Raw genomic sequence first — 17,015 nt, forward strand, 5'->3', positions numbered from 1 at the left:
GATTATAATAAACGTAAATGTATTCACTTTGCTGTAGGTACCCCAGAGAGGTCTCATTCCATTCTGCTACAATACTCCATCAACGGTGGCATCACTTGGCATCTAATAGATGAGTTTTATTTCACTCAAACTACTGATGTTCTCTTCATTAACGTTCCACTACCATACACTGCACAAACCAATTCTACACGTTTCAGGCTCTGGCAACCTTACAACAATGGTAAAGATGATAAACACATGTTACTCCAAATACATGCTTACAGAGTTATATTTCTGAAGTTGTTTTGGCTAAATAATAATCAGGACTCTCAATCTTGTGCAGTATTCTGTTGTAATTATATACAGTATTTTTAATACTCAAATTTCAAGTTTTTTGGACTTGATTTGCTAGACATTACAATACCATTACATTTGTACTTTTTATGCATGCAGTTTCCATATTACTGGTGGATGTTTTAAAATAAAAGTATGTAATTTAATATCACTGGGACTACTTGCATTAAATTAGCAGGATTTGGTCCTTAGGGGAGTTTAGAAATGTAATCTAAAAATTAAATTTGTTAAGGTCTGTCTCATTATTCTTAATAGGCCTGATTGTCATTTACACTAAGCACCCTTTACCTGACTCTGGCTATGTAGACAGGGTCATTGGTGTAAATAAGAATCAGGCCCTATATGCCCTAGAAGGCATTAAAAGCAGAATAAGAAAAATATACATAGTGTGTAATCTGCTAGTTAAAGTAGAAAGGTAAACTTCAAAGCAGTATATAAATCCAAAGGGATATTGTCTGTTCCTACTGAGTTTAGGATATACATCTGATGAAGAAGAAATATCTTAGTGACCCCACAAAGGATTCATAGCGTGATGTTGACATCAAAGCACTGAAAAATTCTAGTAGTAATTTAAACACAATAATACAACAATTTTTTTATTTCAGGTGGTTTGGTTTCTTGTTAATATACTTGGCTTTTTGTTGTTTCTAGCTCACCATTGGTTGGCTTAACTTCAGACCAAGTCCTAATAGTCCTCCCCCAGTTCATCTTTCTGGTGGACTTCCTGCAAATGTTTAATGACATCCTCCCTTTCAGACAGTATCCTTAAAAAGGAAATATCCTAGAGAGAAGGCCCTGCAGCCTCCTCTCTGATAACATCAAACTCACTTTGTGGATTATCTAGAAAGAGGCAATTATGCAGAAGAGCCATCCTACCCAGCTCAAAAGCATGGAAATGTATACAGCAAGCAACAAAGAAAGTAGGCCATACTTATAGGATGGGGAACTCTATCCTGGGAAGCAGTGACTCTGAAAAAGATTTGGGGGTTATGATGGATAATCAGTTGAACACAAGCTTCCAATGCAACATGGTGGCCTAAAGGCTAATTCAGTCCTTGGATGCATAAACAGGAATTTCAAATAGGAGTAGAGACATTATTTTTCCTCTGTATTTGCCTCTGGTGTGTCTGATGCTGGAATACTGTGTTCAGTTGTGCTGTCCATGGTTCAAGAAGGATGCTGATAAATTGGAGAGGGTTCAGAAAAGAGCACAAGAATGATTAGATTAGAAAACATGCCTTAAAGTAACAGTGGCAAGGAGCTCAATTTATTTAGCTTAACAAAGAGAAGTTAAGAGGTGACTTGATTATATCTGTAAGTACCTACATCAGGAACAAATATTTAATAATGGTCTCTTCAATCTAGCAGAGAAAGGTATAATGCAATCCAACAGATGGAAGTTGAAGCTAGACAAATTCAGACTGGAAATAAGCAATACATTTTTAACAGTGAGAGTAATTAGCCAAAGCAACAAAGAATCCTGTGGCACCTTATAGACTAACAGACGTTTTGCAGCATGAGCTTTCGTGGGTGAATACCCACTTGCATCCGAAGAAGTGAGTATTCACCCATGAAAGCTCATGCTGCAAAACGTCTGTTAGTCTATAAGGTGCCACAGGATTCTTTGTTGCTTTTACAGATCCAGACTAACACGGCTACCCCTCTGATACTTGAGTAATTAGCCAGTGGAACAATTTATCAAAGGTTGCGGTGTTTTAAATCAAGATTGGGTGTTTTTTTAAAAGATATGCTCTAGGAATTCTTTTGGGGAAGTTCTGTGGTCTGTGTTATGCAGGAGGTCACATTAGATGATCACAATGATACCCTCTAGCCTAACCCTAACCCTAAGGCTGCAAGTCTTTCATGGGGTCACGGAAGTCATGGATTTATGACTTTTGCAGCTGCAGCACTGGTGCAGCTGACCCCAGGGCCCAGGCAGCTGGTTCTGGCCGCTGCCCTGGAGCAGCAGTCTGGGAGCAGCAGTGGCACCATGGGCAGTGGCAGATTAACAAATTTGTTGCCCCTAGGCCCTCAAAAAATTGCCCCCCCCACTCCAGCTCACCTCTGCTCCCCCGTGGCAAGCCTGGGAGGGACGGGAGAGAAGGGGAGTTGTGGCGCACTTGGGGGATGGCGGAGGTGGAGTGATAGTGAGCTGGGGCAGGGAGCAGTTCCCTGCCCCCCCCCGAAAGAGTTACTCCCCGTACCCACCGGCCCCAGGTCACCTCCGCTATCCCCCAAGCGCGCCACTACTCGCTTCTCCCTCCCTCCCAGCACTTTTGCACAGCAAGCCTGGGAGGGATGCGGGAGAAGGAGAGTTGCGGCGTGCTCGGGAGATGGCAGCGGTGGAGTGGAGGTGAGTTGGGGCAGGGAGTGCTTCCCAGCCTCCCCCCCGCCAAGTTACTCCCTACACCCACGGGCCCCAGCTCACCTCTGCTCCGCGTCCTCCGAGTGCCGCTACTCACTTCTCCCTCCCTCCCAGCGCTTTCGCACGGCAAGCCTGGGAGGGAGGTGGAAGGAGGGAAGTGCGGCGCGCCTGGGAGAGGAGGCGGGCCGGGGATTTGGGGAAGAGGCAGAATCGGGGAGGGGGCATGAGCAAATTTGCCGCCTTAGGCCTAGGTCTTGTTGGCCTAGGTGATAATACGCCACTGGCCATGGGCTGCCTTCCCACCTCAGCAGCAGTTGCAGCAGCACCCTGGGCCACCCTCCCCCCACTCCCCCAGCAGCAACAGCAGTGGGACCCTGGGCCACCCCCTGCCTGGAGCAGCAGCGGTGAGGCCTTGGGCCGCCCCTCCACCCAGGAGCAGCGACGGGGCCCCAGGCCGCCCCCCCTCAGAAGCAGCAGCGGGGTCCCTGGCTGCCCCCTCCCAGGAGCAGCAGCAACCTCCAGAGCACACCACCTCCCCCCCCGCCCCAGAGCAGCAACATCCACTAGAGCACCCCTCTTTCCCCAGCATCTAAGATTTAGTTAGGGGTATTTTTAGTAAAAGTCATGGACAGGTCACTGGCCATGACTTTTTGTTTATTGACTGTGACCTATCCATGACTTTTACTGAAAATACCCGTGACTAAATCATAGCCTTAATCCTAACCTTTGTGACATATCTGAGTTCCACCGCTTATTTGGGAGTCTGGAGACTGCCACCAAAGTTTTCTTTCTCTCAAATGTGTGTTTATCCCACTAGGACTGAAGAGCTCTTAGTTGGCCCAGGGAGATTATTCAGTTCAAGTCACTTGTGACTCATCCACAAAGTATACCGTTTAATCATCAGTTTTGACTTTTTGGACAATTAGCTCAATGAATTTTTTATTATAGCTTACTTTGCAAATTAAATATGACTTTACTGAAAGATACTTGCAAAACCGTTCTTCACACTTCAGTTGGTCATTACTTTTGTGCATGTTTCTTATTTTGGAAGAATACTCTATGCTTAGGGGCAGATAGGGCAAGATCGTGGTGCCCTGATGCAGCCTGATGAGTACTTTATCATGCATATGGCCCAGTGAAGTCAGTGGGACAGACTACTCATGAAAGCAGCTGTTCACCAATGCAGTGAGACTTTTGCACTCTAACCCATTGTTATTTGTTCTCACTCTCTTCTGTAAGAGTTAACACAATACATTCTCCCTTTCTTCTTAGGCAAGAAAGAAGAAATCTGGATTATAGATAACTTCATTATTAATGGAAACAACCTAAAGAATTCTGTTATACTTCTGGATACATTTGACTTTGGACCTAAAGAGGATAACTGGCTTTTCTATCCTGGTGGTAATATTGGGCTTTATTGTCCGTATTCATCAAAGGGAGCCCCGTACGTATTAAAAGAATCCACCTCTCAGCAATAAATTGGAAATAAATAGCCCTCAAATAAATTAGACCTAAAATACCTCTTTCCTTTTTGTGGTAGGGAGGAAGATTCTGCTATGGTGTTTGTTTCAAATGAAGTTGGAGAACATTCCATTACAACGAGGGAACTGAATGTGAATGAGAACACCATAATCCAATTTGAGGTACTTATCCCCACAATGTAACCTTTCTGTTTTCTTACATGAGGAGTTTTAATCTTTCTTGATCTCATTTTGGTATTTTGTTTCCTCTCTGGTGTTTGCCCAAATATAGAGATCTGTATAATTTCCCATAATTGTAAACTGTTGTATATGGTTTAACAGCTGCTAGCCATTCTTGTTGTGGATGTGGCTAGCAGGCTTTTATCAGATAGCTATGGAAAATTTCTCTCTCCAATTTTTCTCTGTTTTCTTGCAATTTTTTTAACTACTTCTACATATATATTTATACTAAATGGTATAAATCAGTAGTGGACAACCTGTAGCCCACAGGCCGCGTGCGGCCCGTCAGGGCAATCTGCTGGCAGGCCGCAAGGCAGTTTGTTTACATTGACTGTTTGCAGGCACAGCTGCCCGCAGCTCCCAGTGGCTGCGGTTTGCCGTTCCTGGCCAATGGGAGCTGCGGGAAGCTATATAATACAATATAATATGTATATAGCATTTAGCTAAGTCATAGCACATTCCATCATTAAACAACAAATCATTTTGGATTATAAACTGTTACTGAAATGATACCTAGAGTATTCTAAGAAAATTAAATTTGGTTGTGTACTAATGTACATTTCAATTTGTCATGCAAGCACTTAATAAAATATGGAACACAAATTGTTTTCTGTTTTAAGAAATAGGTTGAAAGCCTGTACAACAAAAAATGAGTTCACATTAAGATACTGCGCGTCTTCTGAGTGTTAACCTCAAAAGACCTACATGCATATTTTGGATCTGATATAGGCATTGTATGAAAAAAGTTAAATGCCTTCAGCTAAGGTTTTTGAGGACATTAAAATGAAGCTTTTATACATAATGCAGTAAAGTTTCAGTGTGTGTCTCAAGAGTACAAGAACTCAATCTGGTCAAGCATTTCTCTTAATTTCCAGATGGGTGGATTCTCTAGTTATAATAGCTTGACAAGTCTCATGTGCACTGTGGAGCAATAATGGAAGCTTTATCTTATATGGTGTGTTTTCAACATTTATACATAGTGCTGTATGTCACTGGCTTTCGGAAATAATTAGTTTTAAGTTAAGGATCAGTACATTAGAAATAAAACTACTATCCCTAAAAAGATAAATGGAAACAAAATATTTAAATGGTTTTCATCTGTGCTTTGTATTTTGTCTGTAACATGAGTTTTTACTTATGATATGGTAAATACAACACAATATATTTTACTGTTGAAGGCTTCCTCGTCCTACAAGTGTACTAACAACCCTGGTTCCATCCAGTCTATTATGTCTTTATAACTGTCACAATGGCATAAAAGATTTCAAACTGCAAGCATATTTTTGTACAAACACATGGGAGGCAGGAAATCAGATTATTTTACATTATGGGCATGCCAAAATATGTTTTAGGGTTTGTCTACACAGGGACACTTAGGAAGATTAATCTGAATTAAAATTCACTCCCAAAAAGTGAATTAAACGAAACCACATTAAAGCCACTTTAATTCTGAATGAGAGCATCCACGCAAGGGTTTAATTCAGTTAAACTAATCCACTTTAAAGTCACACCTTTAAGCCCTTAAGGTTTCAGATGTTTCACAAAACTATACATTACATTTTTTCAGGATATTAGTAGGACTGCTAATTATATAAAATTTCTACAGTTCACTATGTCAGCAGGATCTTACAAGAACAGCATGAGAGATTCTGGCACTGCCAGACTCAAATTACATCTCTGCTTTGGCCTCAAATCCAAACCCTACCCTATCCGTAGGTGTTTTGGACACTTCCTCCTAGGCCCCACTGTTTTATATAAGCAAAAAAGAGAATACTAACTCTGAACAAGAGACTAGAATGATATAGTAAATACCTTTAGGGATAATTCCTATAGTATAAATCTGTTCCGATAGTATAATTCCCTATGAGAGTAAAGAGAACCACAGTTAGGTTAAGGATCATTTAATCAACAATGAATGTTTGCATATTATGTTCATTTTATTATCATTTCTATTTTTTTAAAATTCGCATTTCTCTGCCGTCGTGTCTAGTGCATTTTCTAACTAAGTACTGCCAGAGATGTTGCAAATTACTACAGCCATACTGCTAGGGACAGCAGGTCTATTGTTTTTGCTTTTGCTTACTCAGAAACATGTTTTTGCCCTGGTAGAAATATTTAATGCATCTAATTAATTTTTTATTAGTAGTAGCAGTTGAATTTTTTTAAGATAGCCTGGACTGTGGCATGCCCTTCAATAGGTGGATGGTAGGGGAATGCACAAGAAACTTTCACCTTTTGTACACCCCACACAAGGGCAATCTCTGCCTTGAGGAGTTGGGACCACACACACACACAAGCATACAGAGTATCAAGAGGAGCGGGCTGCAATATCTTAGAACATTGTACAGCCTGCAAAGTGCCCCAGCACGCTGGGCTGCGTAAGGAAGGATTATATCTCCCTGAGATGCAATCCCTCCTTGAGCTCCCCCAGGGCAATGTAGCCCTGCACCACACAAAATGCGGGTCAGCAGCTAAATGCCACATTTTGGCCCTGTGTAATCTTCGTGATTTTATTTTTCTACTCTAGATCAATATTGGCTGCACCACTGATAGCTCATCTGCAGACCCAGTGAAACTTGAATTCTCACGAGATCTAGGGGCAACCTGGCACCTGCTTCTTCCACTGTGCTACAGTAGTAGCAGCTATCTCAGCTCCTTATGCTCCACTGAGCATCATCCAAGCAGCACTTACTATGCTGGTACAGCTCAGGGCTGGAGAAGAGAGGTCATCCACTTTGGAAAACTGCACCTGTGTGGGTAAGTGTCTGGCTTCTACTTCTAGTAAGGTTTTTTTTCTGTATTTGAATTTGCTTTATTGAAACAGTAACCATCTTATAGAGGAAATGGAGATGTTATGTCTCACTTTGAGTCACGGTTCTTTCCCTAGCTCACCCTTTTCTCCAAGCGTAAAGTAAAGTGTGCCAGCTCTTCATCTGGCACAGATTACTTCTGCCACTATGCTGGTTCTAGTTCTTGTGGTTGGTGCAAAGCTTCCGTGATAGCTGCTGCCTCCCCTTCTCTGCCCACTTATGCAAGGTGGGGTGGGGGAAGTAGCACCCTTGTGAAGCCTCCTGTTACTCATTTCTGTGCCAAAAAAATTAAAAATTCTGCAAACAGTATTTTAAAATTCTGCAAAATTCTGCATATTTTATTTGTCAAAATAACTCAATATAATCATGCCAGTTTCAATTATTTTGGTAGTTTATTTCAAAATACCTGTCAGCAAGTATGTCTGTAACAATACAGACAACTCTGATATTCTATGAAAAAGAAACAGCCTGATGCTGGGTCCCGGGCTTTTACAGAGTTTCCTGAGTGCATGCTTCCTCCTTCCTTCAGGATGAGCTGGGAACCGCAGCTGCCTGGAATCCTCCAGCTCCCACTCCTCTTCCTTCCCCGCTCCCCGCCCCAGCAGTGTCCTGTATTTGTGAGCTGCAGAGATGGGCTCTGTTGGGTCCTGCGACCCCTAGTTGTGGACAGCAGCTCTGCAGCACCAATTCAGCAGGGGAAAATGAAATTCTGCTCAGAACATTAATACTGCACAAATTCTGCATTGTGCAGTGGTGCAGAATTCCCCCAGGAGCATCCTGTTCATGAACCATCAATCCACATAACTCATGCTGGGGGTAGGGATCTTACTTCCTCAGTCACCCATCATCCAGATAAGTCCCATATTTTGTCTTGAACAATGGCTAATGCTTGGATACTTCACAGGAGTATGTAAATGCTCAATAATATAACTAACTGTACATTACTACACTCTTGAAGGAAGTGTCCCTTTGGTCCCAGACAGTTATCATTTTATGCCTTGAAGCATAAAGATTGATAGTCCCTGGAATTATGGCCCAGATACTGTGGTATACCTGCAGATACTTTTCTTATTAATCTACATGTCTGATTCTATTTTAAAGCTTACTAAGGTATTTGTGATTCACTTATATTGGGAACATTGCTACAGACAAAAGGAGTCTGCATAGTAAAGTCAGTGTTAAATGGCCTACATCTTTTTAGGTGCAGGGCTTTCTAAATGCTCCTACTGTGGATTTGTACGGCAAAGGGAGGTCTGCTGTAATTCACCTAGAGCATTCTTGCATAGAGCTTGAAATGAGCATTTCCTCAGAAGATACAGAGTATAGTGAAACTAAGCCTTACAATCAGTTAATCAAAGAACTTGTTGTAGTTCCTATTTCAGGACAAGTGAAATAGTCATAAATATCCAGCAAAGGAAGGTAATTTCTGTTCATAGGATTTTTATTACATATTATTTTAAATGTAAAACAGTATAGTCTCCTTTGTCAGAGAAACCTCCAACTATTATTCTCAATCCAGTTCACCAAAAGGAGAGCTTCTCAGTTCTGACCATGGATTAAATTGTGACCTGTATATGAATGAAAATAAACTGTATAACTGCAGGTTGGATTTCTGGATCTACTGTGGGTAATGGCCATCCCATTAAACAAGTGACCTCATTGTGGCACTGGAATTAGGAGAGTTCTATCCTATGTAATATAATATAATAGAATTGATTTTGAAAAACATTAATGTATAGTAATTAAACAAAATGTTTAATTTTTAGGCATGAGCATTCAGTTTTTATGACTAACACATGAAGCACAGAAAAGTCCTCAGCAGCTCATCTGTCCCAGATTTGCCTGACCCTTTCCCCAAGCTCTGATCCCTCCCTTCCAACCAGAGATCTGAACATACACATTCCCAGGTCATTTGCCCTCCCACAAACCTGCCAAATAGATCCCACCTGACCCCTTTCTTTCTGGGTCTCTCTTTCTCATTTTCCTGCCCTCCAGGCTGATGGCCAGTCCAGGTTCCCCTCAGTTCCTTTCCCAAGCCAGTAGGCATGCACCTCACCTTGAATAGTTGGGTCATAAATCGGCAGCAAGAAAATGGGTTTCATGGGGAGTAGTGCATGTTGTGAATTTCTGTCACCAAAGAGGTGAGATGGGATTTGATCCAGGCAGAATCCCAACCTGCCAGCATCCAGATACCTTCCTAAAGTTCCGACTAGCTCCCCCAGACTGATCCACCTATTTTACTCTAAAACAGACATTCTCTCATCCACCTGTACTTTCTAGAGGTTAAACCAATATTAGAGCAATTTGAAGACATTTTTAGTTTCTTACATTAGGCTCCCTCTGTCAGAAATTGATGTGCTTCCTCAGCAGATGGGCACCTCTAGCAGTAAACTAAGAATAGCCAGTTGCAGTTGCATACTCTGGGTGAAATCCAGGCCCCAGCGAAGTGAATGGCAAAACTCCCATTGACTTCAGTGGGGCCAGAATTTCACCCTCTGTTTCAAGAATGTGTCACATTTTATTGATAGTGAGAAGTATTCCTGGTCTTTTTGAATTTTCATGTTGGTGGGTTGAGCACAATGGATGGAATTTTCATTTTAAAAATTAGTCTCTAAAACACTCCCTGGACACTGTAGTTGTGTCTCAGAAGATAACTGATGAGGCAATAAAGTCAATTCATTTTACTGACTACAGGAGGAATGATTATTAGTGCCCTTTCTATGAATCAGTTGTTGGTAATTTCACCATCAACCAGCCATCTCTGATTCTCTGAATCACTCCCCAAAATTGCTATTCAATGGCAAATAAAAGCCAAAGTACCTGTGCACCAGACATGTGCTACTGTTTATGCAGCTGATGCAGCAGCTGAATTTAGAAATAGTTTAGAAGGGTATATATTAAAGAAAGTCCACAACATAGTTAAATACTTCTTCTTTATCACACGTCTTCTGTTTTCTCTCTCCTTTTCAAGGTTTTCTCATTTTTGAGGGAAGGGGCAGGGAGTGATTTTAAATTATTATCTGAAGAGCAGTTTTCTGCTTGTTTCATTTGTTACCCCTCCTTTCCCTTGGTCTGTTATTATTTATATGCAGCACAGATGCGCATAGCACTTAGAAGACAAATTAAAAATGACAGGTCCACACCCCCAAGGAGTTTACAATTTAAATTAACATCTTGCAACATGTTGGGGTTTTGGGGGGGGGGGCGGTTCTGGTGGTTTTTTTTAGGATTAAATAGTATAAAGCCAAGTTGACTGTCTGTTGACATGTCATATCATTTCTTCTTTCCATCTAATTTAGGGCTCTTATCCCATAACTAGTCTCACTGAAATCAATGTGACTAATTGTGAAGTAAGATAGCGTCCAACACGAGCAAGGGTGGTACAATCTGGTCCTAAGTTTGTAAATTAAAGGCAAAGGAAAACCATCCAAGTCCAGCCCCTCACCCCCAAAAAATTGGTGGTCTGAGGGATGATTTAAGTCCATAACTAAGTTTTTAAAGTAATGTAACTGGTGGATCAAGCCCTTCTGTTTTCCTGTAAATACATCTGTGTTGAATGAGTAGTGGGATGTATTGGATATTGAAGGTAGTGACTATATCTTTCCATTTTTAGGACAAACTTAGTAAGAATATTAGTTCTAGCAAAAAGCACATTGTAATTTCATATGCAACTAATTATTGTTTGACCTGGACATACTATGTACCTGTTTCAGATCAGTAAGATTCAGATGGTACCAGGGATTTTATCCTGCTGGGTCCCAACCCGTGACTTGGGCCATTGATAATGTATACATTGGCCCACAATGTGAAGAGATGTGTAATGGGCATGGCAGCTGTATCAATGGAACTAAGTGTATCTGTGATCCAGGGTATTCTGGGCCAACCTGTAAAATAAGCACCATGAATTCAGACTTTCTCAAGGACGATTTTGAAGGTATCTCTTTTTTATACGAACTCTTCATAATGATTTTTAGCTACCATCCTTCATAGAACCTATGGTTAAAGAGATCAGACTTCTTATGGCCAAATCCTGCTGACCTTCCTCATGCATGTTAGTTCCAATGACGTCAGTGTGACTGTTCACATGAGTGAAGTGATCAGGATTTGAGCCTTAAACAATATTTATGATCAATTGATGATTCCTACAGTATTTATCTAGACACCTTTTCCTATTTACTGACCTATGATGACAAAAGCATACATTCTGCCCCAGAACGGATGCATGATTCTATGATTCCAAAACTCTACTTCTAGAGAAGCACTTCATTTTATCATAGTAATGAGCACATGGAATTTCTGGCAAGGAATAGCTCTTAAGTTAAATCACTGAAAGTTGTGAATAAATGAATATTTTGTCTGGTTTTGAAGTAATTTTACTTTTAGTTCATCCTCTCAGATAAGTAGAATAATAGAGAATGGGATGAACAGTTTGCCTACTGGCAGAGGATTGTTCTGCCACACAGAGAATCTGGAGTAAAGTCCTGAGTATTTCAAAGTTCCTCAGCCTTTGAAAACCAGACCATACCTCTCAGCTTCCTGACACTGATAGGAGAGGCAAAAAACTTCCAAATGGGAAGCGCCAACCCCTGAAATGAGGGGCATAAAGCAACACTTTCAATACATTGGAACCCTCCATTGCTACCCATACAACTTCCATTTCCACCCATGTCACTGCACTGCCACCCAGTCTCCCTTTTATGCCAGCTTCCTCTGACACACAAATGGTGGTGAATTAGGGCTGCTGCTGAGCAAATACCGCAGACTAAGGAGCCATGGTGGATCGAGCAGCAGGAGAAAGAATTTCATGTCACATTCCTCAAAACCCCTCACTCCCCACAACAAAAAGTAAAGTATAAGCTACTCTGTAAACAAACATAACTGAAAGTACTAATTTTGGACAAAATAGTGTCTTACAGTCAAATTCCTCCTATAATACTTGTAATTATTTATTTCAAACTGAACTAACTGCTAACTGCAACTTGGAGATAACACTGAGCTGTTTCCTTACATAGTTGGGTATTTTTATGTAATCCAAATAAAAGCATAGGAAAGCAAGCAGAATCTCCTTTGAATGAACGGAGATGAAAACCTCAAGTTTCAGAGTTACGTTTTTATATTTTAGTAAGTTTTGTTCCGTAGCAGTTTTCCAGGAAACACGTTAGGGGTCAAAAAGTTCTGGTACAAATATTTGTTCACTCTGAACATAATGATTTATATAGATTACTTCTTTTGGAAATAATACTGTTGTACCAGGAGTGCTTCAGGGTAAATCCTAAAAATATATGTACTGTGCTCTCAGGTCAGTTAGAGTCTGATAGATTCTTGATGGTGAGTGGTGGAAAACCATCTAGGAAATGTGGTATCCTGTCCGGTGGAAACAACCTCTTCTTTAATGAAGAAGGCTTGCGTATGCTGATGACTCGAGATCTGGATTTGTCACAGGCGAGGTAATACAATTTTAAAACACTTTTAAGATTCCACTGAGAGAATAGCTAAACTATTCTTTATATTATACTTCCGTGGTGAAAGCAAATTTGTATAACTATGTCAGGGCATATCCTGCAGTCCTTACTCAGGCAAAACTCCTATTTAAGTCAATGGGAATTCCCATTTAAATCAGGGGTCATTTTCCAAGAGTGAGGACTGCAGGATCTGAAACAACATCGTGTGTAGTTTATTCATGTGAACAATAATATGTTCATTTCTCATATGCATAACGTGAAATGTGTTGTATATCAGACACTCTGCTTCTCTTACAGTTTTGTTGCATCATGAATCATTGTTGAAGTAGGAGTATCTGTTGCCATTATAGCCATTGTATTCATCATCATATAATTCCTTAATTTTCTGAAGCTTAATTTCTTCTTATGGCACACATTTGTTTCCAATAATTCACTGACAAATTCCAGTCAAGCTTGTCACCAGCTACACTGATCACAGTTATATTAAAAAAAATTAATGTATTTAGAGAATATCTCTTGTCATTGTGGCCTGCAGAGAACATATCTGATAGCAAGACATGTCTAAAATATTAAGCAAGTGGGGAAAAAACTTTAAACCAATGCAAAATGAAGCTGTGTCCTAATTGTTTGCAAACCATTGAACAGTCATTGTCTTTTGACTTATTCATTATCTTAGCCTATTATCCTTAATACTATTTTACCTCTGAAATGTTGTATTTTTGCACAGATTTGTTCACTGACCCTTAGTAAACAAAAAACTCCTAATGCAAGACTTATTTAACACTACATAAAGCCTGTTTTAACATGCATGTTAGCTCTTTTTGGCTTGTAGTCCTCATTAACATAAAGGCTTAAAATGATGATTTCATTGCCCATCTTCTTAGTCTACAGTAATGCTTAATTTATACATTTTTCAGAGAAACAACCCATTTCTGTAGACGAACCATCACTAAAGTGTCATCACATTTATATTTATATTCCAAGGTTCCTCAAAGCAAGACAAATGGGGTTTTACAGCTTGGTAGCCGAAGACATCAGTACTTTTTCAGTAATTTGATTTTGTAGGCTGTTCTAAAATTAACAACACTATTTCACAAAAGATACAAGAGTCCTTGTATGATGCTCCACTAGACTAATCCACAATGTGTTTTCCTTCTCTCTTGTGTTCAAAGCATTGTCATTTATCTCTTCTCTGTGGTAAGCTGTAGCAGGATTTGCATACATTGACCTCAAGGTGTTCTATGTAAAATCCCAATTTTCTCAAAGACTGAAGATAAATGAATGCCATGCTAACAAAAATGGAAAGAAAAAACAGGACCTCATATTTAATTCCTTGTGTCTGCAGTTGGAAAAGTCAGCAAATAACTATCTTTTCTTCTCTTCTGTGGATAAAACAACAGTGTAGACTGCAAAGTCATTTTGGATGACTATTCTCTAGCATTCCACTATTATTGTAGTTAATTAATTTCCAGGTTAGCTTCATAGGCCTCCTGCTAAACTCTGGACCAAATTCATCCCTGATATAACTGAGCCAAGTCCCATTGAAGTCATTAGGTTCTGTGTCCACTTAAGTCAGGCATTAATTTTGCCCTCTGAGATTGGGAATCTCCAATAGATATTATAAAAGGAATAACGAGTGTAAATGTAGGAGCAGTGGGGTCAGTAACCATGCTAAAAGTCATGTACTTTCTCATGAGAGATTCTCTGAAAAAAATAGACTGGTAATTCTGGCTGTGCTAGCCTACGATACACAGCAGTTAGGAACTGTAGAAATTGCCATACCAGATCAAATCAACAATCCATGTAGCTCAGTATCCTATCTCCAGAAGTTAAATTCCATATGCTAAAAAAGTTCATGTGCATATATCTCATTTTACGTGGGTACCAAAAAACCTGAAACTCTACTAAACAAAACAGTAAGAGATGGAGCATGATGGTGTGGATTAATGAATATAAAATATTATAGGATCATAACTGAATCAGTCCTCAACAATTCTTTGTGTACTACATGGAGTTGATGTACCTGTTCAAACATCGCTGTGGTACCTCAAAAGGAAGGATTCCCTAACTTCATACAAATTTCATACAGGCCATTAGAAGGTGCTTGAAATACTGTGCCCACTGAGGTCAATGGGAGTTTTGCTTTTGACTTCAAAGGGACAAGGATTTCCCCCAGTATATTTAAAGCAGTGTGACTTTATTTAGACTAAATTTTCATATCTGACTAAATGGACAAAAACATCCCTTTTTTCATCAGCTCGGAAGTTATACGTTCTTTGTTTTCATTGCCAGTTTTTCTCTGTTTTTGTCAAAGTAACAAGACTTGGTGAATTTTTGTCCTAGAGCAAATGCATAAAAAAAAATCATGCTCTCTCCCTAGGGTCATGGGTTGCTATTTTGACCATTAAACTCCATGCCAACAGGCTGAAAGGGTAAAATTTTACTCCGGGTCAAATTTGCTGATATTTGCAAAAATATCAGTTTTGCACAGAAATGTTTGAAGGATACATGAATAGCTTTGTTTAACTCCACATACCTAGCACCTCTCCACACACAAATCAAATGTATCACCACCACTACTGTCTGCTTTAGTCTCTATGACCTGTGGAGAGGGAGACACTAGATCTCTCCTAAAGTGGAGTCTTCCTTCTACCAAGAATACTAGAAAAGAAACAAAAAATGTGACCATTTGCTTTATGGAGGAGCTGGCAGATATTTTTGTATGTACAGACACTGTCTCCGTAATTAGAATATTTGTTAAATATTATTCCCTGCAATAAAAACCAAAACTGATTGGACGAGTGCTGAGTTCCCTCTAGTCCTTAACTGATTATACAGAGTTTTCTGTAAAGAAATGTTTTACAGTAATTGTTACCGATGTTAGATTTGTGCAGTTCTTCATGAGACTGGGATGCGGTAAGGGGGTTCCAGACCCCAGAAGCCAACCTGTGCTTTTGCAGTATTCACTCAATGGGGGCCTCACATGGAGCCTGCTGCAGGAATTCCTCTTCAGCAATTCAAGCAATGTAGGACGATATATTGCTCTGGAAATTCCCTTGAAGGCCCGTTCCAGCTCCACTCGTCTCCGCTGGTGGCAACCATCTGAGAATGGGCATTTTTACAGCCCATGGGTAATTGATCAGGTAATTAATCTTTTGTGCTTTACAGTATTACCTCACATTGCCATCAATCTTAATATTTCCACTGTGATTTATATCTGTTCCTTTACCAGCTGTACCTAGAAAATCTTTAGGATGATATTTCCAAAAGACAGAAATACAGCAAAATTGTTGATCAAACTTAATATGTAAGAGCTCTTTTGTTTCTAATATGCAGCTCTTGTGTTGGCTGAGGATATCCATATCAGAGTTAGATAGGGCTTTGACATATGGATAATGTCAATTTGTAAAAAAAAAACAGGTGAAGATTAGAGAAGGGCTTAATGTGGAAAATACATATCTGGATCTAACCTGGGAAACTCAGAAAATCAAGAGGTGCAGGTATGAAGTTTGGTTTGGCACATAAAGAGATGAGCTACTTGCAAAACTTAGATCTAGATCCGTCTTCCAATTTTGAGCATATTGAAAGTTTGGGAGTATTCAGGATTGGGGTTTCCCTCTATACATTATTCTACACTAGTTATCAAAAATATTCTTTACATGAACATTGGTATAAATCTGGAGTAACTCTCCTAAAGTCACTGGTGTCACAGTCATGTAAAACAAGTGTAAGTGGAGGAGACTCTGGCTCTATGTCTAACAGTGATGTTATTGCATTGTTTGGGGCCAATATTGTAAAATATTTGTGTACATTTTTTATAATTGTTAGCTCAGGCCATCTCTGAAATTCCCAGATACTGAATTTTCAGCCTTGTCAAAGATCAATATTGCAAAACTTCTTTCCTTTCCTTCGTTTAAAGGAGAGAACAACTATTAATTCCTAGGTCCTCACAATTATTTAACCATTGTCAGAACACACAATTTTGAACTGAATTCAGAAAAAAAGATAAATAATGAATTTCATGCTGACTGGAAACCAACGGTGAAATCCTGACCCTACTGAAATCAATGACAAAATTCCCAATGACTTCAGCAGAGTCCGAATTCCAATCAAAATGCATAAAGTTGTACTGCACTTAAACAGTCAACAAGAAAATGATTGCTGTGGGCATGACACTTATGCATGTGAGTAATTTTACTTCATGAGTCAGTAGTTCAGTGGACTATTCATGTGAATATAGTTACCCATGTGTGCAAGTGTTTACAAGATCAAGCCCTATGGCTGCATTTATTTTTTTCCTCTCCTCCTTTTGCATGGGTACTTTTCCAACATGGACTCCTTTGAG

At 39.9% G+C, this 17,015-nt stretch overlaps 1 protein-coding gene across 2 annotated transcripts in view; it reads left to right on the top strand.

Moving 5' to 3' along the window:
* RELN (reelin) overlaps positions 1 to 17,015 on the top strand; it is a 444,047-nt gene that overhangs the window by 378,594 nt on the left and 48,438 nt on the right. For both annotated transcript variants that reach the window (XM_039517535.1, XM_039517540.1), the window contains exons 38-44: positions 38 to 220; positions 3,971 to 4,142; positions 4,239 to 4,341; positions 6,926 to 7,155; positions 10,922 to 11,142; positions 12,508 to 12,655; positions 15,555 to 15,813. In XM_039517535.1, coding sequence (XP_039373469.1) covers positions 38 to 220; positions 3,971 to 4,142; positions 4,239 to 4,341; positions 6,926 to 7,155; positions 10,922 to 11,142; positions 12,508 to 12,655; positions 15,555 to 15,813 — 1,316 coding nt within the window. The remainder of the gene's footprint in view (positions 1 to 37; positions 221 to 3,970; positions 4,143 to 4,238; positions 4,342 to 6,925; positions 7,156 to 10,921; positions 11,143 to 12,507; positions 12,656 to 15,554; positions 15,814 to 17,015) is intronic.

This window comes from Mauremys reevesii, linkage group 1 (genome assembly GCF_016161935.1).
Source record: "Mauremys reevesii isolate NIE-2019 linkage group 1, ASM1616193v1, whole genome shotgun sequence".
NCBI lineage: Eukaryota > Metazoa > Chordata > Testudines > Geoemydidae > Mauremys > Mauremys reevesii.